This window comes from Benincasa hispida, chromosome 3 (assembly GCF_009727055.1).
Source record: "Benincasa hispida cultivar B227 chromosome 3, ASM972705v1, whole genome shotgun sequence".
Taxonomy (NCBI): Eukaryota; Viridiplantae; Streptophyta; class Magnoliopsida; order Cucurbitales; family Cucurbitaceae; genus Benincasa; species Benincasa hispida.
The window spans coordinates 33,640,205-33,666,719 of NC_052351.1; the positions used below are offsets into that span (position 1 = coordinate 33,640,205).

The 26,515-nt window shown below is 30.6% G+C and overlaps 2 protein-coding genes and 1 long non-coding RNA gene across 3 annotated transcripts; 1 reads left to right on the forward strand and 2 right to left on the reverse strand.

The window, feature by feature from the left end:
* Positions 1-11,783: 11,783 nt before the first annotated feature.
* On the reverse strand, positions 11,784-14,884 carry LOC120074302 (laccase-11). Its single transcript, XM_039027388.1, has 6 exons — positions 14,727-14,884; positions 14,450-14,601; positions 14,079-14,323; positions 13,364-13,492; positions 12,343-13,266; positions 11,784-12,155 (listed from the first exon to the last, which is right to left on the reverse strand). The coding sequence occupies exons 1-6, from the start codon at positions 14,835-14,837 to the stop codon at positions 12,025-12,027; spliced, it is 1,692 nt and encodes a 563-aa protein (XP_038883316.1). The 5' UTR covers positions 14,838-14,884; the 3' UTR covers positions 11,784-12,024.
* LOC120074304 lies at positions 13,092-15,661 on the forward strand. Its single transcript, XR_005480950.1, has 3 exons — positions 13,092-13,228; positions 14,674-14,810; positions 15,243-15,661. It is a non-coding gene; the product is annotated as an uncharacterized LOC120074304 (long non-coding RNA).
* Positions 15,662-17,820: 2,159 nt separating this feature from the next.
* On the reverse strand, positions 17,821-21,717 carry LOC120074303 (cytokinin riboside 5'-monophosphate phosphoribohydrolase LOG3). The gene is made up of 7 exons (XM_039027389.1): positions 21,356-21,717; positions 20,789-20,886; positions 20,546-20,576; positions 19,792-19,891; positions 18,705-18,775; positions 18,462-18,605; positions 17,821-18,252 (listed from the first exon to the last, which is right to left on the reverse strand). Exons 1-7 carry the CDS (start codon positions 21,473-21,475, stop codon positions 18,181-18,183), a joined length of 636 nt encoding a protein of 211 aa, XP_038883317.1. The 5' UTR covers positions 21,476-21,717; the 3' UTR covers positions 17,821-18,180.
* Between the last annotated feature and the right edge of the window lie 4,798 nt (positions 21,718-26,515).

The following is a 26,515-nucleotide window of genomic DNA, read 5'->3' on the forward strand; positions in this document are numbered from 1 at the left end:
CCAAAATTTGTAGGAAGGAATAATTCTCTTGTCTCATGATATATAAACTACATGTTGTATTTAAAATAAAAATAAATAAAGAAAATAAATGGCGTGTTCAACAACGACAAGTTGTTGAGTTGACGCGCGTCGGCTTGGTCTTGGAAGCTGTAGAATCTCTCTAATTTATTTTCTCGTCTTTAGATTCCATTTTCAAAGGATTTTTTTACTGCTGTATAAAAAAAAAGAAAAAGAAAAAGAAAAAAAAGAAAAAAAAAAGGAAGTTAAAATAATATGGACGCTCCTGATTGAGCGCGTGAAGACAGTGGTGGTGACAGGTAGCATGCACTTGCTGTACAAAGGATTGGATGATTCAGATTTCAGTGCACGGTAAAAGCCGGTAACTGACCTAATTTACCTTTTTTAATGGTCAATTTTTATATATTCCCCTTCCTTCTTTTATTATTTTACCCTCGTGGTTGAAAATATCTTTTACTTTCAATTTTGGTTAAATCTTAAAATACAATTTTACTTATCATATTTGGGATTCGTTCAATTTTAGTGCATATAATTTCAATTGTTCAATTTTAATTCGCGTATTTTGTTAAATGATATATAGTTAAATTTGACTTCATCTATTAATTTAATTTTTTTGATCAATTGATAATTTAAAATGGTATCAACGTAGGTAGTTCAAGAGATTTTGTATCCAAATCCCTACAATGTTTGTCGCCTTCACCCATCAACTTAATTCTTTGAGTCAATTGGTGATTTAAGAGATTTTAAATAAATATTAAATTTAGTTCTCACGGCTAATTGATGGTTGATTTTCTAAGAGTTTTTGTTATTTTTTTTTAACATTTTTATTATGAAAACTTTGAAATCATATTGTACTTTCTTGTATAGAAATAATTAGTGTTATATAATAATTTTAATTAAAAAAAAAATTGATAGACTATATTTAAGATTATTTATTAAAAATATACTACAAAAATCAGATAATTAAAAGTATATTGAACTAGAATTGAATAAACGGCCAAAATAATATTCACCTTTAATATTTAATTTTTAATTTGTAATAATTTAGTTTTTATATTCAACAATAATATGAGTTTTAAACTTTAATATATTACCATTCAATTTTTATCACGAGAAATTTAATCAAAATTGAGTGTATGTACTAGTTATTTATTGATTATTATTATTTTCTTTTTTATAGTATAAACAATGGTAAAGATGATAATCAAACTTTCAATTTTAAGAGAGGAAATATGTGTTAATTACTGCTGACTTATGTATTATTTATTATAATCTTAATATTTTTTTTTTCATGTTTGAGAAATTCTTAATAATATTCATTGATATTTTTATACACACTCAATCATGGAAAATTTTGATATATTAGGCACATGTGAAAACAAAGTGTAAAAAAGAAGAATATGTCACGTCTAATATTAAAATTTCACACACTTATTTTGTAACGCTCCTTTACTGTTTTAGGACTTCGAGGAACTGAGGGACCTATTGCATTTATTACTCTCTTAATATTTGGTCACAAGTTTTCTTCTTCTCATTCTTTCAAAGTTTAACAATTTTATTCCTAATCTATCTAACTTTTCCTAGTTATTTAATATCCATTTTTATAGTTATTCTAAATGTTCCTTTTCTTCCCCTATATAAACTTCTATAAAAATAGTTTGAATGACAAGTTTAGTCCACCAATTTTCAAGATTTCGATCTGTTGGGAATGCGACCAAAGTCCTAAATTGGTTAGATAAGAGGAGGATCATGGGTACATAAGTGAGAATGATTATCTCCATTGATATGAGGCCTTTTGGGGTAAAACCAAAATTCAACGACAATTGACATATAATCATTAAGTTGAAATTAGATATTCAAATCTCTATATTCAAACGAATGATGTACTTAAGAAAAAAAAAATATTCAAATATGTGCTTTCATATGTTTGTAAACATTTAAGAAGTGTTTAATAGACCAATGAACCATCCAACATTTTTTTTAATGGATATACTTATTAGACACACAATTGAAAGTCGAGTGTTTCAAAATATAATTAAGTTTATGTTCATGAATTATTTTTTTTAAAAAAAAAAAGTAAAAAAAGAAGTTGTACCTATTACATACAAAATTAGAAATTTTACATATTAATTTGTCAAATTCATTAGACACAAGATAAAAAAAGTTGAGGAACAAAACTTGTAATTGGTTATGCCTTATATATGTTATACTTATCTATATTGTATAAAGTATAAATCTTATAAAATAAACACCAGGGTAAATGTAAGTTTAGTAATGAAGACACACATATATATATATTTTTCAATTTGGTCAAAGGTTTAAATCTGAACATTTACCTATTAATACGAAGTTATCTTCTAAAAGGGTATAGAAATGAAGAAATGGGAGAAGTGATGGAAAGACATTTGAAATGGAGAGTGCATTTGTTAGCTAAGAAGGGCACACATGAATATGACTTCACAATGTTTTCTCTCTTTATTAGTTTTAGAGTTGCCCCTTTTATGTTCCTTTCCATTTGGTTGTCATTGTGTTGTACACTAAGCCCACATTATTGTCACCACTCTTGCCTTTTTGATTGAGACTTCCTAACCATAAAACATCTTCCCCCATGCCTTTTATTTATACACTTTTGTCCTATCTTTTTTCTTTTTTTTTTTTTTTTTTTGGGTTTAATTTTCTACCATATCTTAGCAATATAGCATATGCTTCAGAAATGTGCATTATTAATGATAGCTTGGCTTCCATGTCCAAGTTTAATCATAAATATCATCTCTCTCTTTTTCTTCTTCTTTTCCTTCTTATATTGTACTTATATTTTGTTCATACAAATTTTAAATTTGTTTCCTTTTTTTCCTTTTATGTTTTAATGGTTTCATTAAAAATAAATAAATAACATCATAAAATCTGAAAATTGATACTTATTAATAATACCATTCCCCTCCCCACTTGCCATCTCAATTCAAACACTTTTTATCCATTACTTTTGTAGTCGTTTTTTAAGTTTATGTAGTAAGGGTAGAATGAGTATCTAATAAATCTTTCATTTTTTAAGTGATAGTTGATGCATTTTTCGAATGAATTAGGCTCGAATTCACATTATAAAAAAAACATAATTTAAATCAACAATATATTTTTCACCAAAAAAGAAAATAAGGAAAAACTATCTTTTTAATCTTTGAATTCTCAAAACATGCATTTTTAGTCCTTAGATTTTTTCATAATAGATGCATTTGATCGTTTTTAAAATATACTCATTTAATAAAGAATAGGTAATTCTTTTAATTTAAAATTATAATAAAAATTATTCAATGGACTTTTTATACTTCTTTTTAAAAATTCAGAGACTAAAAAGATATATTTTAAAAACTTACCGTCCAAATGCATTTATCTTAAAAAATTCAAGGACTAAAAAGTTGTCTTGAAAACTCAGGAACATACACACATTTATTCAAAATTCAAGGACTAAAAGGTAATTTCACTAAAGAAATAATGTGTGCTATGTTAATTTTTTTCTTATAATTGTATGCTTTATAACGTGTAAATAAAATGGTCATATTCTATATTTTTTTAATCTAAATAATTTATGTAACAAGGTAAAACTAAAACAAGTATGTAGTATGAACTAATAATCGAATCCCTCGCTCCTTATTAAACTATAAAAAAAAAATAATAATAAATCAAATAACATCGTAATCATTATCATTGATACTTTTCATCCAATATCATGGATATTTTTCAACGAATATATGACAAATATACAAAATTGTAACAAAATGATATATATATTGAAATAATGTAATTTTAAACCGGGTTTAGAAACGTGGGATTGACTATTATAAGTATTAATAATAATTGATTGGAAAATGATTATTAGGGTAATAATAAGGGGATGTTTGGGAGCTAAAATACAAAAATTAAACTCGGTCGAAATAAAAACCTAGTCTGAATTATCGCTTTCCAAATACGACCATAAGTCATAACAATGTTCTATTGTTAATAATAATATTATTGTTTTAGGGAAAAAAAAAAGACATTATTTTGAAGTTCATAAAAGGGTGGGTCTCGTCCCTCTTGACTTGAATTAAACGACAACGCATTAGCTAATTCAAACCCCTCTGCCCTTTAACCCACCAGCACCTCTGGTCCCAGCCATGAATGTTCCAATTAATAATGTCTTTTTTATTTTTCTTATTCCCTTCTTCAATTATTATTTCATTAATTCTTTTTTTTTTCTATGAACAATATTAATTTATTAGAAGCAGCAAATTAAAAATATATATATGTGGACAATTGATTTCTCTCTCTTCAGACAGTTTTGAAGTGGAGGGCCAAGCTAACAATTTTGTTCCTTTTTTAAGGTGGTTGTGATTTGTGAATTTGAAATGTCTGTTTTTTCCCCCATTTTTCTTTGGATATGATTAGATTACTATAAATATAACTATTTAATTGTCCAATAAATATAGTTTTTATATAAATTTGAATATTATTACTCCAAAATCTTGAGTTGAACCAAAAAAAACAAAAATCAATAAATGCATAATAACTCTTTAAGTTTATCATGTTGTCGTTTCTTTTCTTTGAGAAATAAATTTATAATTAGAAAATGACACCACTGTTACGAAACAAAGAAAAATGAGATTTTGATATGTTTGAATATATATTTATAAGTTATAAGAAAAAATCATTTAAAAAATCCCCACTGTTATTCTTAAGTTATAATATTAATTCTAATCTTTTTATAAATATTTCAAAACTACCATTTAAATATAAATCATTTAGAATGTTGTATTAAAATTTGAGAGAATCTTAATGTATAACAAACGATGATTGAGATTATAACCTATACTAAATTTAAAAGAATGATATTATAGTATATACGATTGACTTTTCATTCAACATTCTAATAAATTTAACTATTTTAAAATCGATTTTCAAAATTTTATGCGAAATAAGAAATAATTAATATTGTGATTTTTGAAAGTACACGAACATATTTTAAATAAAAGGTAAAAGTTAAGAGGTAATTTTTATAATTTAACCTGTCTTTTATATATTTATTGTCATTCAAATCCCTGCTTGATTCATTAGTAGAATGGAAGCCCTTTTCTTTTCACCATCCCTCATCATCAATTGGTATGGCATTTTTCCGATTAATCTGAAATATTTTAAGGCTAATTGCGTACAACCTAATGATATTTTGTTATAGAGATTTCTAATTAATCTTTATTTGTAAAGAAAACATCGCAACTAAAAATTTAAAATATTGATGTAAATAAAGATAGCAATTTAAACGTCGGTAACATAAAGCAAAAAACTTAGTGAACTCCGTCTCTTGTGCAGCATAATCAACGCTCATTGAAATTTATGTTGCACTTAATCATTCTTCCATTGAAAAAATTGTGACGTAGATGAAATTTTTTGGGAAAAAAAAAAATATATCTCTAAAATAATCAACAAAAATTGTATGCTTTTTATACAAGTTAAACTATCTATCATTTATATTAGGAAAAAATACTTTTTTGATTCCTAAGTTTTGAGTTTACTTTCTATTTGGTCCCTAAAGTTTCAAAATATTATACATTTAGTCACTAAATTTTGTGTTTAGTTTTAATTTAGTCCACAAGTTTCAAGATGTTACAATTTTATCATTTAAATTTGAGTTTTGTTTCAATTTGGTCCCTAGGTTTTTAAATTTATCATTTTAGCCTCAATTTTTCACTAAACACCCACATTCCATCTTGAGTGATAATGTCTATTAATTAATTTTAAATAACTATAATTAATTAAGTTTCACTATTTTTCATCATTATTAAAATAAAGTTTAAAATTTAACTTCATAATTATTTGATATTAATCATTAAATATTTACGTCAATAACTAAACGTGAGTATTTAATGAAATATCAAGGTTGAAAGTGTAAATCATGAAACTCAGGGACTAAATTGAAAATAAAGTACTAAATGAAATCAAAGTTGTAATTCATGTTTTCATGTGTGTTTGGTAGCACAATTCACAAATTGAATTCTAATCTATACAATTATAAAATAGTTGTAATTACCCACTAAATATTAGTTGACAATAAATTTTATACATTTATTTATGAACATGTCTTATAGTAAAAAATTGTATAATTAATATTTTGTAATATTATATAATTTATAGAAAAAATTGAATTTTGGGTTCCTATGGTTTGGAGTAAGTTAAAATTTAATATTGTGGTTTATAATTAGAATCTACCTCTTATGGTTTGATAATAACTAGTCTTATAGTATGGACTATTTAAGAGAATTTAACAAATCATATAGACTATCAAACCATAGGAATTAAATTCTAAATTTTAAAATCATGTGCACTAACTTTAAGTTTATGCCGACCATAGGTACCAAATTTGGAATTAACCTAATTTAATTTATAATATATTATATGGTATGTATTTTAATTTTTTTAAAAAAATAAATTATATTTATAATATGACGTACTATATTTTTAAAGATTTTAATTTTATTTAATATAATTATACATTTTAAATTTTAAAATTTAAATTTGGATTATAAAGATAAAAAAAAATATTAATTTTAAAATTGATACGATTTGAATCACAAAATTCAAAAATAATTTTTAAAAATAAGAATTTGAGTTATCAAACATATACTCACTTAATTCAATAAATCTAAAAATCTGAAACATAATCGAAATTGCAAACTATGGGGGCTCTTAGTTTTGCAATTAACCCTATTAATATGTTGGTGAAAGTCTAATAACATATTTAATTAAAATTTAGAAAATAATACGTGGAAATGAAAAGTAAAAAAGAAAAAAGAAAAGTGTGTATATATTTGTCGTGTGTGTGAGAGAGTGGGAATTCTCTTGTCCGCACCTGTTGGAGTGACGGTGATGTGTCTGACAGGAGATTCTTCCACGTATTAGTGGACGCAAAACACAATGACGTCAAATATTAAATAAATTAAATAAAAAATCACATTCTCACCGTCAAATCAACGGTCCTTACTCTCTCATTTGTGGGTCCCACTTGACCTCATCACTTTGGCCTTCACCGGCCACGTGTAGGAGGGTCCCACCTCAGCCTTCCTTTTCCATTTGTTTCTTCACGGCATCTGTTGGCTTGTTATGTCGATGCTGCGTTTCCGTTTTTATTGATCATTGCNCCCCCCCCACCTCCTTTTAAGTTTTACTCTTTTCTCCTCTTCTTCCACTTTCCCGCCAATCATCACATTTCCCCATTACCCTTTTCTAGTTTTAAAAAATTCAACTTATTAGTAAATTAATTTACTCTATCTATTAAAATTTTATTTCAAATTCGTGAATACATGATCTTCATGTTCTTTTCAATTTTTTTTTAATATCTTTTCACTTTTTTTAAATTACAAGTATTAATGTGAATTAGAAAAAAAAAAGATGAATATGATGAAAGTATCCGTTTTCATTAAGTTTGAGTGGTTTTTTTTTTTTTTTTTTTTTAAAAAAAATATTTTATAAGTTTTTTAATGGTTTTTAATCTTATTGTCTTTCTTTATTTTGTATTTTTTTTATAATTCAGTTATATTTTTGGGACCACAATAATTTTATTTTAATTTTATTTTGAGCTGATTTTTAAATAGAATGAAGTAAGAATATAAGTTCAAATTAGAAAGGAATGATGAAATTGATTTGCTTATAAAATTGATATTTAATTATTAGTTTAAAGTTTTAATTGATTCAAATTTATTGAGTTTAGTGACATAAATTAAGTTTTTTCCTCTCTTTATATATATGAAAAATTATTTTAAATGATAAAACATGCAGTCTATAGGTTAGATCGCGATAGACTACCATCTGTATCTATCATGACACAGATAGTATTCTATCACAATCTATTGTGGTCTATCACAAATAAATAGTGAAATTTTGCTATATTTATAAATATTTTGATTCATTTTCTTATATTTGAAAACAATCACACATATATACTTTGTAATTGCCTATTTTCTCTCCATTTCTTATAATGTTTTACATATTTCTTATGTAAAAGAGTCTAATCTTCAGCTAAATTAAAAAAAAAAAACACACACACAAGTTTTTATTTTTATTTTTTTTAAGTTTTTAAAACTTGGATTGATTTTTAAAAGCATTGATAAAAACAAGATAAAAAAGAAAGAAATCTAGAGCTGATAAGGGTATCTGTAGACTTAATTTTCAAAAACTAAAAACAAAAACTAAGATCTTGTTTTGTAACAATTTTGTTTTTGGTTTTTATTTTTGAAAATTAAGCGTCAAGACACTATTTTCATATTCAAATTCCTTTATTTGTTATCTACTTTTTACAAATGGTTTAAAAAATCAAGCGAAATTTTGAAAATTAAAATAAGTTAAAATAAGTAACTTTTAAAAAGTTGTTTTTATTTTTGGAATTTGACTAAGAACTCAACTATTATACTTCAGAAAAATACAAATCATCATAAAAAATGAAGAAAATAGGCTCAATTTTAAAAAATGAAACTTTTAAAAAAATAAAATTGTTAACTGATGAGACCTAAATAATTATCAAACACGACTTAAATTATAATTAAATTATCGTGTTATTAAAAATTGTTATATATATATATATATTTTGTTAGATTAGGCAACATCATCATGACTCAAATTGTTAAGATATTTGTACTCTATCTTCTCTACTTTATTTAATAATTAATTTTTGTTACATTAAGAAGCCATTAATTAATTAGATTAATTATACGTTTAGTTGGGCACATGGGAAGGAACAGAGTTTAGGGTGGGGGAAGCAGCAGCAGCAGCAGCGTAGGCGGTGCCGGCGCAGGCATTTGATTAGTTTTCTTATGACAGACACGCCCACGCTCGCACTTGCTGCTAAACCCTACGCTTCTTTTCCTTTTCTTTAATTAATCCCACCAACTGCAAGTGGGGTTTGCTGCGATTATCAATGTCTTTTACTTTACTAATTACCCATCAATGGGTGCTGGGGCACCCGACAAAGCCCTCGCACAGAAACTTCTATTTTCTCATTTCGAGGTATTTCGGTCTCCCTACCCAACCCCCTCTCTTTTTTAATTTCCCATCGTTATTCACGATTTCAACCAGTCAACAGTTGATATCGAGACCCAACTTTCCTTTTAACCATGGTTTGTTGTTTTTTCCCTTTTTTTTTAATGCCCACAATTTCCCCTTTTTTTTGATGCCCACAACGTGCTCGATAAAATGCCTGAACGATGACCTTGGTTTTTCTTTTGGGCCGTTGGTTGTTGTTGTTGAAAGTCCACAAAATCAATTTGTTTGAAATTTGAGCTTGTGGGTTGGTTATTTACTATTCTGCTATCAAATGGGGCGATACTCAAAAAGCAGTAGAGGTTGGCTTTGGTTGAACACATGCCCCTCCATTTTGTATTCGAGCTAGTGGGTAGAAAATCGGGGCTAGGGCCTTCTTTTGGGGTTCTTGAAACTGTTGACTTTATAACTGCTTTGGAATTCTTTGGTTGTTGGCTGTCTGGTAGGTTAGTCTTAATTAAAGTTGTAAAAGTTGATATGTTTGGTTCGGTCTTAGTTAATCTATAGATTTGTGAGGTGAGAATTGGGATTCAAAGGTTTGAGCGTGTGTATGGCTTGTGAGATTATGAAGATTGTATCCAAGATAGACAAATTGAAATGTTAGATGGGGATCAACTATTTCATTGCTTCATATTGCACAAATCAGACCTGTGGATGAATTCCTTAACGAGGACCGTCATAATATAGTTACCTCATAATAATCGTTAGACGTGGATTCAAGAAATTGCACATTGTATAATAAGTAGTGAAAGTATACAAAGAAATTCTTGGGGATAATGTGCTGAAAAAATTGTTTTCTTTTGGGCCTTTGAAGTTGTTCAATCCACATTAAGCAATATTGAAGTTGTGCTTGTTTAGTTAGAATATAGTAATGGTTTGACTGATGGATTAGCTAGGGGGTTGTAAGTGGCTAAACTTGCTTTAAACTTGGTCGTCAGCTTTGACGACCTATTTCAACGCTATGATTTTGTCTATTATAAAGTCTAGATTGACATCATTAACTTTGATGACAAATCTCCCAAAGTTTTTAATGTCTTTTTTAACCTTTTCCCTGTTGCTCCCACTCCCATCTATCTCATGTCTGACTTTTGTTAAATGTGGAAGAAAAACAAACACACACAACTTTCCCCGTTTTGTTTGTTAGTAGTTGGAAGTTTTATGCCAGAGGACTTGCTTTGCTTTGATGCGCCCACTTGTATTGAATTTGAAATACCAACAAATATAATTAAAAATCAAACTGAGGTCCAAATTGTATCCAATGGATAGTAAGTTCTCGAGTGATTGAAAATCAGCGCTTGAAACTACTTTTTCATTTTTTTGTCATATGGGTCATAAATTTTGTAGGAATTTTTGTCACTACTTTATCATTTTTTTTAGTACAATAATTGTGAGATAAATAATCGAATCTCCAACCTTAAGAGAAGAAATGTATGTCAATTACCATTAAGCTAAACATACGTTTGCATTGTAATTAGTTTACCATTAATTATAAAACAAAACAATATGCTAATTAATTTTAATGATAACTTTATAAGGCAGTAATTTGTATTTACATATTTATTTTTTTAGCAGAATAGATGTGGTGATGAAAATTTAATTTAAATTCTCAATCTCAAAAAGGGGAACATATGCTTTATATGCTTGGCTATGCTTGTATTTCATCCTATTTGTACCTAACTTTAATAATTTGGATATGTCACAACAAATTTTTTTTTTTGAAAGGAATATGCCTTAACAATTGAATTATATTTAACATGACTCGTCATTATTTGAGTGAGATGTTTATGGAATGATTTATAAAGTGGGGAGTTGGAAAATAAGGAATGAGAAAAGCCCTAAAATCTGATACTTATTGGCCTAAAAGTTTAACGACCCTATTCAGTTGACCTGCTTCTCAATCTTCGAAACCTTAGGGCCCTAGGCGTTTTAATGGGCTTGGACCAAACGTAAACCATTAATTTCTATTATTATTATTTTTAGTTTATGGGGTTTTTTTTTTCTTTTTTCATCTTCATTTTCTTATAAATTTAATTTTAGTCTTGAGTTTGAGGTTCGGTTCTAATTGGTTCTTAAAACTTTTAAAAGGTTCACGGATATAATAGATATAAAATTAAAAAGTTTAAGATTCTATTAAACAATAAAATTTCAAACTTAAATTTAATAGATCAACTGATTTTTTTAAAAATTAAATTTATTAGGAAAAAATAAATTGAAAGTTTAAAAACCTATTAAACAATTAAAAATTTAGAGACTAAACAAACACAAAGTTCAAAGTTATGAATTAAACTTGTAATTAAACCTTAAAGTTAAGAGTTTATTTGAAATGACTTTTCAAATGGACATTTAATTTTTTGTTTATTTGAAAACACTTAAAATAGTTATCTCAAACCGACTTTAAAGGAACAAAAAGCCTTAAAAACATGATGATTAGGAATGGGGCATGATATACTTAGATGATATAGTATAAGAGTTGAATGAGTGTGAGAGTTGATTAAGTGTGTGTATATATTGGATTGAAGTGAAAAATTTAAGTATCTAACTTCTTATTTGATGATACATATTTATGCAAGTTGAGTTATCTTCATCTGACTTTCTTTAAAGTATTTACTATTTAGTTTGTTAGATTGAGACTTATGATATATCATACGTTTCAAAATTCTTTGATTTTTTTCCCAAAGTTTAAACCCTAATTACATCTTCAGACAGACAGAAAAAGAACAACTTTTTACTTAAAAATGTATGTGTAATTTCAAAGTTTGGTTCCTTCCATGTATAGGGATGAATCACAATGGAAAAGAATGGAGAAAGTTAAATTTGGTATACATCTTGCTCACACGATCATCAATTGTTTCTGCAGATACAGTAATTTATAGTTACGAAGTGGGAATTGAAAAATGAGTATAAAGCCGTCAAGGAAGAAGCTGCTGGTTGAGTTTTTCTAAAGCACTAGCAGGGTGGAAGGTCCACCGGCGGCGGCAGAATTGATTCTTCAGCTGATTTTCCATTCTCAACAACAAACGCCATCTTCAAACCCCACATTGTGTGCAGCTCCAGGTGACAATGCATGAACCAAACCCCTAAACCACCATCATTAATATGTTTGTTAGTATACATACACCCATTGAAAATTTGAAACCATATCGTTATCTATATTCGTTATGAGCAAAATAATGGTTTGGATAAAAAATGGACCTTAGAGGATTAAAACTGGACAATTGAATGTGAAAAAATAGATGGTAATGAAAGAAAGTTGATTGGTCGTACCTGGATTATCTGCTCTGAATCTGATAGCAGCCCAACCGCCGGTAGGGACACCGACCGTATTCCTTTCCGGAGGATCAATCAGGTTATACTTCAAAGGATCATTCTTGGGATCGAAGTTACCAATTCCAGTACCGACCACGAAGAAATTGTAGCCATGTAGATGAAACGGATGCGATTCAACAGTCAGCATATTGGTGTCCTGCAACACTAACTCAACCGTCGAATTAAACGCCAGCTTACTCAGCCTCGTTCCTAAAGTCGTCCCCAAATTCGCCGTCAATGGCACACCCGTGTAGTTAAACGGAACCGCCGGCCGGTCAGGAAAGTCAGCAGTGAAGACACCAGGGATGTTGAAGTAATGGGCCTGCAAAAGCCCTGTTTTAGGCATCACAAAGGTAATGTTGTTCAATGAAGCCGTCAGCTGTGTCCCATTCAAGCAGCTGGCACATGGGTTTGCCCCTAAACCGATGGTGTAAAAAAGATGCCTGTCGATTTTAATCGGGACATTGGCCGGAAAGAGAGGAGTGTTCAAGCTCCTGAGCTTGTTGTTGTACGACAGAGCAAAATTGGTATCGTTAGGAAGAGGCAGAGTTGGCAAAGAAGGAAGGATTGTGGTTGGAATTCCTTTGTACTGCAGAATGGCAGTCACGGTCTTGTTGTCGACCGGAATTGGGGCGTCCATAAAGGGGCGGGCCGCCATGAAGTACCGGCCAGGGGCTTGATCAGCCTTAACCAGAACGTTGGTGGTCTGGCCTGGGGCTATGAGAATGGCGGTGGTTGTGAAGGGTTTTGTGTAGACGGCGTCGATCTCCACGACGGTGAGAGAGTGGCTGGCGATGGCGAAGAAGAGCTCGTCATTGAGCGCAGCATTGATGATCCTTAACAGGTATGTTTTACCGGACTCTACTTCCAATGCGTATGTGTCTGAACATAAAATGGTAATTAATGCACAGGAATTATGAATGGGAGTTTAAAGATTGCGTGTATTACTAGAAATTCTAAAGGGAAAAAATGGAAATACGTTTGTCGGAGCAGGGGAAGAGAGGGCCTGGTTTGCCGTTGATGGTGTGAGCGTCAGAGGCTTGGGGTGGAAGTCCCAATTTGTTGGCTTGATTAACCAAGGTTTCAACATCTGAGTTCCACCATTCTCCTGTATTTACAGATTTTCTGGTTACATCAATTGTGTATGTCAAATATCAGGAGTAAACTAAAAGCAACTGTCACAAAAATCTTTGATCTCATTTGTTAGAATTCTATTTTCAGAAGTTAAAAGATATTCATTAACTTTTTTCTTTCCGGAGGATTCATTTTTGGTCAAATTTAAGAACTGAGAAGTAGAGTATTGAAAATTACGGGAATGTTTAGTAAATTCTTTATTTGTGTCTTGGTTTATGAAAATTTACTGTTAGTTTCCAAACAAAATCTCAAAAACCAGAGAGAAGTAATTTTCAATACTATATTTTTCTTCTTTTAATTTAAAAGTTTGGTCTAGATTTAACTTTAAAAGGGGTATTTGAAATTTTGGATAGAGTTTTTCCTTTATGAAGAAAGGTTTGAATAGTATACTACAAATAAAGTAAATGATTTTGAAAAGTAAACATCATTTCCAAAAGAGAGAATCAAAAGCAGAATCACAGTAGCCATCAAATAGGCCCTTTAGGTCTGATTTTAGTTTGTTTTCTTCTACCTTTCTGAAAAGGAAAAAGAAGAGAGAGAGAGAGAGAGAGAATAGGAACCTAAGACGATATTAGCCTCCAAATATGGTTGAGGAAATGGGAATGGAGTTCCTAGTTTAGGCATGATAACAAAAGCCCCATAAACTGTGGCTCTTAGCCACAAAATGTGGGCATGCCACCATAAAGTCCCTCGTTGTCCTGTGACAGTAATGTCATAAGTGTAGCTATTGCCTGTCTTAATCGGACACTGTGTAATATAAGCCGGTCCATCTGCCCAACCATTTCTTTGTTGTTTCAACCCATGCCTGCATTCTCACAAAAAAAAAACACATTACCATTTACCACTCTTTATTTATAAGATGAATAGGAATTAGTAGTAACATATAGTATATATATATATATATATTATATATATATATATATATTTGTACCAGTGAATGGACATGTTATATTGTGCATGGTTTGTAACATTTATGAGAACTCGGTCGCCTTCTCGAACATATATCGTCGGTCCTGGGAACATTCCGTTCACCATGACGATTGGTTTGGCATTGCATAACCTGCTCACATTCTTCACTTGAATCTGAATCATCCCAAGAAGCATAAGAAAATAGAAGTCCGTTACATTTATGCTTATGTAGTTATAATAATGCAGATGGGAAATTTGCTAATCTCATATCATAATGTAAAGAGAGAAGAAAACCCCACATCAAATTGGTACTGCTTGACTGCTGATTCGGCCAGAAAAGGGAGAGACCCAGCAAAGAATGTGAGGAGAAACAGCAATCCCAGGTGAGAACCATGTTTTAGGATTGCCATTTTTGATTCCTGTTTGTCTTCAACTTCAGATGTTTTGTTTGAAACATGGTTGCTACTTATAATAACAAAAACAGAAAAAAGAAATGTTAGGTCTTTGGAAGTTGTTAGAGGCAAAGCTGGCTATGAAATGAAGCTTTCACTTAGCGATGGGTGAAAGTAAAACAACTAGGGGATTTGAACAAGGCTTCAAAGCAACACTGTAGTAAGAAGTTGAAACATCACTGTTACATTTGTTATATATTAATTTTGATTTGGAACATTACAGTTTTGTTTTCTGAACAATACGAAAACCATTGTGAAATGCTACCCTATGTTTTTTTATTTTTCCTGGAGTAGCGATTAAGTTAATGTTGAATTGACTACATTGCAATATAGTATTCTAATAAAACGTGTTCCTTTCTGTAGTTTGTGACCGTCTGCAAAATGCTTTGGAGTAAGATGTTGGTTTTGTGGAGCTGGATTTGATGTTTCTTCTTCTTCTTCTCCTTCTTCATGGGTTGGTTGAGGGAAAGAGACGAGTGATAGGGAACATATAACAGCTACGCTACCTGAATTAATTTCACAAGCCGCCTTCAACTACCAAATATTTGGGCCTTCATCTGCTTGGACTCAACAAATGGGCTTGGGTTTTGAATTATATACAACTTGGGCCTTGATCAAGCCTTAATAAGAATGCAAAAAGTGAGAGGCAATGAATGTGATTGAGCTTAATGTGTCTGTTCTTATTTAAACCAGATCATCATCACATTGATCACATATTCACTAATGTTTGTCAAATCAAGTCCTTGGTTTGGTGCTGTAATCAGCAATATAATATTGTGAATTTTCCGTACAAATCTTTTGAAGGAACTTCTCTCTCAAGACCTTTTTGATGATCCACATCCACACAGCAAATTGATGCTTTTTGAGTTACATATACTCATAACATCTACACTACTCTTTTTTGAGCCCTTTATCCAAATTTTTTAAGGTTAAGTTACAAGTTTAGTCTTTAAGTTTTTAAGGTGGTGTCTATTTTCATTCATGAACCTTAAAAAGCTTTTAATAAGTCCCTAAATTCCGGGTTTGTGTTGATTTGATTCCTAAACTTTAAAAAGTGTGATAGATTTTAAAATTTTCAATTTCATATCTAATAATGCCTTTAAACTAAACTATTTAACATCATTAAAATTCACGGATTTCTAATCTAGACACTAAATTGAAAGTCTAGAATCCTAATATACATAAAATTGAATTCACAGTTAATATATTAGTTAATTTTTAAAAAATTTTAAATATGTCATAGACTTGGGACAGTGAATTATAAACTTAGTAATCTATTTGATGTTAGTAAAGTTCATACTTATTAATTTAAGAATCTTTAAATACAAGCTTAAAAGTTTAGCAACTAAACTTATAATCTAATCTTTTGGTTACTGGAGCTTCTTTTGGATTAAGATCTCTGCTTTATTCCCACGACACCATTCTTTTTTGGGGAAAATATTAATGAAATTAGCGGGTTTTATTTATTTATTTATTATTATTTTTAAGAGAAGTGTGATTGTTGACTGGCGTTTTGTAGATTGAATTTGGGCCAAAATTTTGGTGTTTTAGTTCTTTTTTCTTCCTTTGGTTCTTTCTTTTTTGGGAACTAAATTCTAGTGTTTTATAATAATTAGTCTAGTAATTAGTTTCTTTTGACCGAGTAAAATAGCTGAATGTTATAGTAATTGACTGATTTCATCTGTATGCAATTGGTTAATTATATAATAGATTTGTGAATAACAGTGCCTGCTCAACACAATAATGTAGTTGATCCTATTAAAATGAAATATCGGGCACTATGGCTCCATCAGTTCTTCTTGGTGAAAACTTCAATTGACAGGATTGGCATATAAATTACAATCAATTACAGTAAAAGCATGAATTGAAAACAAAATTCAATAATATTATGGCTCAAAAAAAGGAATTCTAAATGAACAAAAAAGTCAGTCCATGAAAACTATGGTATATTCCCTTCTCTATGGTTCTTATATTATCAGCTTTTACACCTTGGGGAATCTGGGAATGAATCAAGATTTCAAGCCCTACTGGAAATGACTAGTCAACAAACCTTATGCTGTTCCCAAGCCCTTTAGTTTGCATAATTAATTTGTAGATAAACGAGTGAAGAAAATCAACCACCGGCAAAGTGTTAAAAAGTAACTGGGACACTTTGATGGCCTTCCCATCTAACATTCCCCACATCTACTTGCCTAATCATCCATTTTGCTCGATGTGCTGATATGAGATACACCACCGACAGTTGTCGCCGTGTTATTGGCTCCAACCCACTTCCCTATGTCTCCAAGACATTCATCGGAGGCCATTTGTTAGGGGGAAAAGCTTGCTGACATGTCCCCACCATGACAGATGTCACAATCCCATTTGTTTGGAAGAGCTGAATCCTACCACTTGTTCTTCTAAGGGTACAGATGAGAGCCCCCCCCCCCTACCCCCACCAATTGCCTCTCCCACCCAACACTATAGACCTTCTAAACTTTTCTCTTTCTATCTGTGTCTACATCTAAGCCTCTAAGGAACTCTCTCAAAACAGGTACACGTAAACAGGTGATGCATTAGTTATCCTTATTGGCCCCCCCTTATCCTCTTCTTTGTTAACTAACTACCACCTAACTCCCTCTTAGTCGAGTACTGTTTCTGTCCATGATTCTTACTTTCATTTTTTAGTTCAGTAATGTGTAGGGTGAGAAGTTCGAACTTCTGATCTCTTGATTTATGACATGTCTTAACTAGCATCTAAGGTTTGTTCTATGATTTCTTGGACATTTCTTAATGAAGAAGATTAGGGAGCCATTTGATGTGAGTTTGATCTGTTTCTATGGCCATTCTAAAAGAGTGATGTGTTGATGTCATAATTTCAGTTGACAAGACCACCTGGAAATTAGAACTGACATGCTCATGTTCCAATCTTGAAATAACAAAATATCTGAATTCAATACCATTTCTTACCAATACACAGATGGATATGAAATGATAATGGAGGTTTCCTGTTAGCTTACAGAGACAGAGACATGGAGAGAAACAATAATTGATGAAACACTTGCAAATATTTCTTTCTTTTTCTTCTTTTCTTTTTTCCTCTCAAGTTAGTAGATAGCCCATTCTCAGAGGGGAAATCTTCATCAACCTCATTTACTTACAATTTCAAAAGGAAATTAGTGTTTCATAGAGAAGGAAATATAGCCAACTTCATTTACTGAGGTCAATTTGCAGTAATTTACAAAAAAGAATCCCCAAAATAGAAATTTAGAGCTTCAAAATTCAGATTCCATCTTTCCTCCTTTTCCATTCTATATCCTTCCTAGAGATAGCCAAGCTGCTCTATTTCCCAGTTCAACTTTGAAGCAACTCTTTCATGGCAAGGGACATACTCCTACAACAATCAACAGTCACTATTAGAACATGACAGATACAGAGAGCCTCCTTTTCTATCACTAGAATATAAATGCCTCTCCCTCTCTTTCTTTTCTGAAGAAACAAACATGTTTTTCTTGAAATATTCATTGAATCCAAGAAACAGAGAAGATAACTCCTTCCAGGCATTAAAGCAATGCAAATGATTTGGGAAGGTAAAGAAAATACCTCCAATTTCATCATCAACTCCTTTGCCGTTGGAGCGGATAAGATAATTTCACGTGCACTTGGACTGATGAATCCCTCTTCCACAGCTTTGTCGATAAATGACAGCAAGGAATTATAGTATCCATCAACATTTAGCAAACCCACCTGCAAAATTTGAAATAATTTGCACCATGAGTCAATTCCCAAAAAGGATATAAATATAATTTGGATTAAAAAAAGAAAATTGCAGAAGGTTTAGTTTACAGGTTTATCATGAATTCCAAGCTGAGCCCAAGTTATAACTTCAAGCAACTCCTCTAAAGTTCCATAACCACCTGTAAGAAACGTTTAAATACTTCATTATCTATAATGAAGTCAATAAAATGTACTTTACAACAAAAAGACAGCTTTATTAAAGAATATGAGCTGAAAGTGAAACACACATCTCTAAAGGAGATGAGGAATAATTTATAATTTATTGAAGAACATTGCCCCTCTGGAGAGAGAAAATAATTAGGTAACATGAGGAGCCTTTTTGTTGAGTTAAATCATACTAGAGTAAAATTTTGAACTGTAAGATCAAGATCATGAGACAACGTTGTGGGAAAGCACGAGTATTCTATCACAGAGATTGGAGCATTTCTGTAACTCTATTTTTCAGTGTAAGATGTTGATGGGTCATTAGTAGTCAAGAGTTAGGGTTTGAAAGGATAGACCATAATCATTGTGTCTTGGGGTTCGTGAGAGTTTGTTGATGAGTAATTATGACTAGCAAGCAAAAGACCTTAAAGCCAAACAGAAGCCATTGAAGTAAAAGATAACGTTCAGTTTGACTTGAAAAAAAATAGAAAGAAAGAAAGAAAGAAAACAAAAGAAAAAGAAACATATTCTTTGCTTCAATACTAGAAAGAGACTGAACTAGAGCTTTCAATGGACTTAACCATAAAAAGTGCTTGCACCGAAAGCAAAATAAATCCTCTTTTTTCCCTTTTCCCCCCTCCTCCTTTTGGTTGTTTTCCCTTTTCATTTATTTACCTTCTTTGAACAAAGATATTCAGCTAAAGAGACATGGACTTTTCAAGATAGAAGCTAAATCCAAAAAGCAAAGAATGAAGAGTGTCATTCGCTTTGCAGTTTATGGTTATATCCACTTTTACATAAATTAACACAGAGAGATCAAATTAGAGAAGGGTTTTAGCCGTCATTGGAAAGTAAGAGATTTGGTCAAGTCAAGTCTTAAATGCTCTGATAATTAAGCAGCAAAACAGAAAGACCAGAGGAGAGTATTATGTTTTACAAATATGCTTTAATATTGAAGTGCAAGAGGAAGTGTTGAGAGGCTTGTACTAACCAGGTAAGGCAATAAAAGCATCTGAATGCTTGGCCATCTCTGCCTTCCTTTGGTGCATATCTGCAACTGCCTTCACTTCCCCTACTGTTTCACCTGTTAGCTGCAAGAAGAAACAAACATGGCCAAGAAAAAAAAAAATTGAAATTTTTTGAATGAAGAGAGAGGGAGAGAAGGGGAAAGAGAGAGAGAGTTTTGCAGTAAAGTAATGATGAATGTTGCAGGAATAATTTCTTGGTCAGATATTCCCTAGCCACAATATTTCAAGCTCACAAGGAGATAAAACAAAAGAAAGTGTTCACAAGTAGGAAAAGGCCAAGGAATAAAAAACAATGGAACAAATACACTCATAGCTCAACTGATCGGAGGGAGTTGACATGGAATCATTCAAAATAGTAAACAGAAGATCCCCAAATATTTATGTCTCTAACTGTAGCCAACCATTTTTTATTGGTGCTAAATTCTGAAGTGAAGTGGTGCATAGATAAGGCCACAAGTGCCCACAAAAGAGACAACTCCTCTAGAGATTGAGAACCACTTAGAAAATAGCAAAGAGAAAACACATCAATGGAGGAGTTAAATCAGTGAGAAGAGGAAGAAGAAAGTGGCTATGAAGAAGAGCAAAAAAGAGATAAATTTGGTGAAAGTCTCAAAACATCAGCTCAGAGAAAAGTGAGGTAATAAAGGCTATATTGAATCTATATATTTGGTATAATTTGAAAAGGTTAATTGTGTTTTCTAGCAGTAGCAGACATACCTCTCGAGGCATGAGTGTCTTGGGAATGACTCTGAGAAGAAAAAACAACAAGAAGACAAAAATTAGTTATTTATTTATTTATAACAGAAAAAAATCAAGGCCTAAAAACAGAACCAACTCAATAATAATTTTCCCCTCCTACCTTAATCACCCATCATACTTGTCTTTTACTCTTTTTTTTTTCCCAGTGGTATTTTCAAAATTTTAAAAAAGAAAAAAAAAAATCGTCTTAAGCTTACTTACCCAATGACATGCCCTCCACCGCCATGAACAGCTTGTGAAACCAGACCCATTAGCCCTATGCTTCCTCCTCCATAAACCAGATTTATGTTCCTCGAAACCTTAAAAAACAATTAAAGCCACATCAACAAAAGGATAAGAAAGTTCCAAAAAGCAAGAAATGGTAAGTTCAATGCATTTAAATGGCAGAAAAAACAAAAGCAAAGAAAACTAAAGAGGGGTTTTGATTGACAGCTTATGACAGAAAACAGAGGAATCAGAATAGACATGAAAAGGAGGAAGAAGAGGAGGAGGAGACGAATATGGTAAGAATAAAAACAACCATTTTAGGACAATGAGCAAAATAAATAAACAAAAGGAAAGTAAATGATTCCTGACAAAGAAGAAAAACAAGAGAAAAGGTAAAGCAGAGGAGTAGATAAAAGAGAAGCCACATTAAGAGGAAGAGAAAGAAAACCCACAGAAAAGATTAAAAAACACACACTTTGAAGAAAACCTCGGTTGAGAAAAGTAATGAAAAACAAAGATTGATTGAAATTTGTTTAAGAAGAAGAAGAAGAAGAAGAATACCAATTCATTGCCAAGGTCAATGGCAGCATCTTGATAGCTACTTTTCCTGCCTTGACTACTACCACAAAACACACAAATTCTTCTGAACTTGGATTGCCTCATTTCATTCTCAACCTCCATGAAATCCCACAATCCCTTATTTTGTTGGGTAACAAATGAAAAGGCGTTTTGTTTTTGAGAAAAGGAAAAAAAAAAAGTAAAAAGAATGAAATTGTTCTTGTTCTGTGTCTGTATATGCTTCCCCAACCACTGTATACGAAGTGTTTGTGTGCACAGAACAATACAAAAATATGAAAGGCCACACCCTTTTCTCCTCTACGCCACCACTCCTCTTTCTTTCTCTCTTTCTCTTTCCCCTTTCTCAGTGGCTATTCGTATATATAAACTTCCTCGCACGTGACTGCGAGTACCTCACCACGCTCGTACGCCCACCTTCACACTTTCGCACGCCTGGACCACCATCTCTCTCTCTCTTCTCATTTACACCACCCACTACCACAAAACACACACACACAAACACAAAGACGATGTCTTTTTTGGTTTTTACCCATTTTCTCAAAATACCCATCTTTTATTTTACAATTCTTTCAACCCCATTCACTCATCTTCCATAAATTACCAATTATCATCTTAAAGGTTGGTATTTGATCTCTAGGGTTCTCTCAAAATCTCAAGTTTATATTTTTCTTGAGAATTTATGATGGAATACAACTTATGCACTTTCTCCTGCAAGGAGAGCATCTCCCACCCCCTCAGTCTCATCCATTAATAAACATTATGAAAAAAAAAAAAAAAATGTCCTTTTCTTGGCAATAAAATACTAAATATCATTTTAAAAGGGCGATCTCTAAATTGGAGTTTCGCAAAATCTCAAACTATATTTTTCTTTGAAAATTTATGATCAAATACAAGTTTTAGAAGGAGAGCATCTCCCACTCCTAAACATATGAAAAGATAATTTTTTTCCTTTTCGAACATAGATAATAAAATACTAATTATCATTTTAAAAGGTTTTGTTCGATATTCAGATTGGAATTCTCTCAAAATCCTAAACTATGTTTTCCATAAGAATTTATGATCAAATGAAGAAGAGCATTTCCCTCTCCCTTACTCTTATCCCATTAATAAACATATGAAAAGAAATAATATCTTTTGGTGGATAAAGAAAATATATATGATTGTAGAGTGTTCTAGAGATTATTTTTTTTAGAAACCTAATTTTATGGTTTGACTGACTCATTGCCACATAAAACGATTATGGGGTTTTTCTATGTAGGATGTATAATTAACCAAAGTAAAATATAATAATAATAATAATAATGCAGTTAAAAAACTAAGTTTGAAGCAAGCACTTATTCATGGATAAATAAAATATCAAAGAGTATGATATTTAATAGATTAATTAGTTAGGGTTTCTCATCTCTCATTGCATTAAGGTAGGGCTCGTTTGGAGTTACTATAGTTCATGCTATTATTCTTTGTTTGTTTCACTGGAATGTTAGATGTTTTTATCTTGAATATTAGCTTAACCACCCTGCATTAATAGTTAGTTTATTTTGTATTTTTCTGAACTACTACTTGGTGTTCTTCAAATATTTCGAGAAAACCAACACAATTTTCATTAACAAAAAACGAAATGGGACCTTATCTTTTTTTAAATTATTTATGACTAATTTCTTTTTGATACAATTTCTAGAATATTCTCTTTCTAAAGACTAGTACGATGCGTATTAGGGTATGTTATAATTTTATTAGACATTAATATAGAAATATATAGACATGCCTCATTATATACGTAAATATAATGCAATAATTAAGTGAAGAGAAAATGTGGAGACATAAAAACATCCTCTCAAGATGAGTAAAACTAAGCATGAATGTTCTGTTAAGAGATCAGCATAAAGGTATTGATGAAAAGGAAAACCAAAGTTGGCTAAAAGGTTTACAACTTTTAGCTAGTGATGTGTTGAATATAATAAATATGAAACTTATTGTTTAAACCAAAATGATAGTATTGTTTTGTTTGTTTGTTTGTCCAAAGATGCAAACTTTTTTTAACAAGAGTATGGACAGGCCCCTTTGCTGTCCATTTCTCTAACAAGATTTAATTAATTTTCTTTTTTGAAAACAAAGGCAGTAATGGTAGACATTAAGATATGGGGGGTATTTTATTTTTTTAAAATTTTTTAATTCCTCCATTGAGAGAAGAAAGAAGAAGAAGAACAAACGACATTGAGTTAAAAAGGGTTTAATTTAATGAAGGAAATTGAAGGCAATAAGGGAATAATATAATATATAAACTGAGGAAAAGTATGGGATGAATCAGAGAGAAAGGACTGATTATGGGGCAGATGGCAATGGCATCATATAGCATCTTGAGCTTTGTGCAAGAGAGACTTCATGATTGAATTGAATTCAATTTTTATTTTTTTCCTTTTTAAGAAAAGAGTTTTCTTTTTTTTTTTTTTTAACAAAAAACAAAAAATAAAATACTACTCTACTGCATCTACTTCCAATTTTAGTTTGAATTCTGAGCAATATTAAGTTGTACCTAACTCTAATTTCCCTACACATAAAAAGAAATTATTCATGACCTAAGTTTTTTTCTATAAAAAATTGTTTTGGTTCATTCATTTTTTATTTTTTAATTAATTTTTTTAATATACTCCATTCGCTAAGATCTTATTTAATGACCATTTAATTTTTAATTTTCAAAAATTAAGTCTTTAAACACTTTTTCTACATCTATAGGCACATCTTTTATCGATGTTATAAAAAATCAAGCTGAATTTTAAAAGTTAAAATTTAAAAATATCTTTTTGTTTTTGGAATTTGGTTAAGAATTTAACTCTTTTATTTTGTAAGATGCAAAACATGATAAAAAATTGAGAAAAAATAAGTTAAATTTAAATAAAAAGCTAAATAGTTACCGAACAAGATCTATATTTCTTAAAATGTAACCAAAAATTCATATTAAAAAGTTTCTATCACATATAAGAATTATGTTAAAATTATACAAACATCAATCAAAATGAATATTTGAAAAGATATATAAATGGAAAGAAATAAAATTTAAAGTTGAAAGACTAAAATGAATATTTTAAAAGTATAAAAATTGTAATAAGTTATATATATATATAAAAAAAACATGTGGGGGTTATGGGTTATGAAAGTGTGCCCTAAGGGAGGATCGGTAAGTAGACAAAGATGCTGTATTCAAAGGAAACATTTGAGTTTTTTTTTTTTTCTTAAAAAAATTAATTTATATAAAAAAAGGAGACGCTCTGTTTCCCCTTCCCCATATCCTCCATTTTCACCTTCTCCAACCATTCTGTCCCCACTCCCCATCCCATGCTCTGTCTCTTATACACATCTAGATGTGTATAAGAGACAGATTATGGGTTATGAAAGTGTGCCCTAAGGGAGGATCGGTAAGTAGACAAAGATGCTGTATTCAAAGGAAACATTTGAGTTTTTTTTTTTTTCTTAAAAAAATTAATTTATATAAAAAAAGGAGACGCTCTGTTTCCCCTTCCCCATATCCTCCATTTTCACCTTCTCCAACCATTCTGTCCCCACTCCCCATCCCATGCTTTCTCCACTTTTTTTCCTTTTTTTAGTCTATTCAAATACACCCTTTTCCAAGATTTTGGGTCTTTTCTTTTCCTATGAAAATTTGATGTTTAATTGTTGAAGGTGTGTGACTAATCTCTATTACATTGGTTAGGGGTTTGAAGATTTTATAAGAGTAATTACAATATAATATATCTATATTAGTGTAACATCTAAGTCAAGAAGGAATAGACGTACATGAATGAATCGAAATTACATTAAAATATTTAAGTATTAATTAAAAATATAGAGAGGAGAATAAAGCTACTCATGCTATTGCTAACTCTGACATCCCCATTCGTGATGATGAGGTGACAATGTAGTTGGTTTGATTGTTCTTTGTTTCCTTTCTTTTGCCGTCTTCAAAGAATGAAGAGTTATCACTTTTACCAATAAGGTACTTTTTTTTTTTTGTAGATGTTAAATCATGGAAGCTTCAAAGTTAAATGTGTGTTGGCTTGGAGCAATTTTTGTTAGGTGATTTCTTGAAAATGTTGTTAAAAAAAATATATGAGTGAAACAAAGTATATTGAAAGGATTTGTGTTAATCTACGGGAATGGTCTTCACTTTAAGGAACAATTCAGGATAAATAGATAACATGATAGGAAATGTTGGATTCAAATTTCGTATCCTAGACTTAATTCGTATAATTATCGATCGTATATATGGTGTGTAATTTAATTTGGTGAGAAAAGGCTAAAGAATGGTAAGAAAGAAAAAGGGAGAAAAAGTTTAACCCTAATTTGATTTTGAAGCGTAATTAAAAGGCTTAAATTTTAATATATTAGCTAGGTAATGTGCATATATTTGATTTTTTGAACTTAGTTAAAATGGACTACTTTAATATTGATAACAAAAGAAAAGAAAGAGAGAAAGAAAGAGAAATGAATTATAAAAATGGATATAATATAATGAGTGAGGGCATTTTGGTAGCATTATTTTGACCAGGGTTTGTGTCAGATTGAATCATTAGTTTAACATAATGTTGTATGCTATTTTATTGTTCATTCCATTGCCTGGATTGCAGGAAAAAAATTTCGAAAATTTAAAAATAGAAAAAAATTTTATAAAGTTTTTTAGTTTTATTTTTACTAATTTTAATTTTTTTTTTTTACTTCCCCAATCCCCAAAATTTGGCCTTTCTGTGGCCATTCCTCTTCACTTCACTGCTTTTGGCCTTTTAGAGGCCTTTCTTCTTCTTCTTTTTTCTTTTTTAGATATTATAAAAACTCATAATTACAACACATATATTAAGAGAGTATTAATATTATATTAATATTGATTTAAGTTATGGTTTTGTCCCTCATGCATTGCTTTTGCATGCGCAACTCACATGGTTTTGTGTGTTTTTTTCCCTGTTGCTGCCACCCTTTTCTCTCTATCTTAATTCCTTCTTTCTCTTTTATTTTTTCCATATGACCAAATTCCATATAGTTTTATTATTATTTTTATTACAAAACAATTCCATAGATCCCTCAAAAAATATATATAAATAAATAAATAAACCTCTCCATATTTTTTTTAACAACAACAAAGCAACTCAAAAA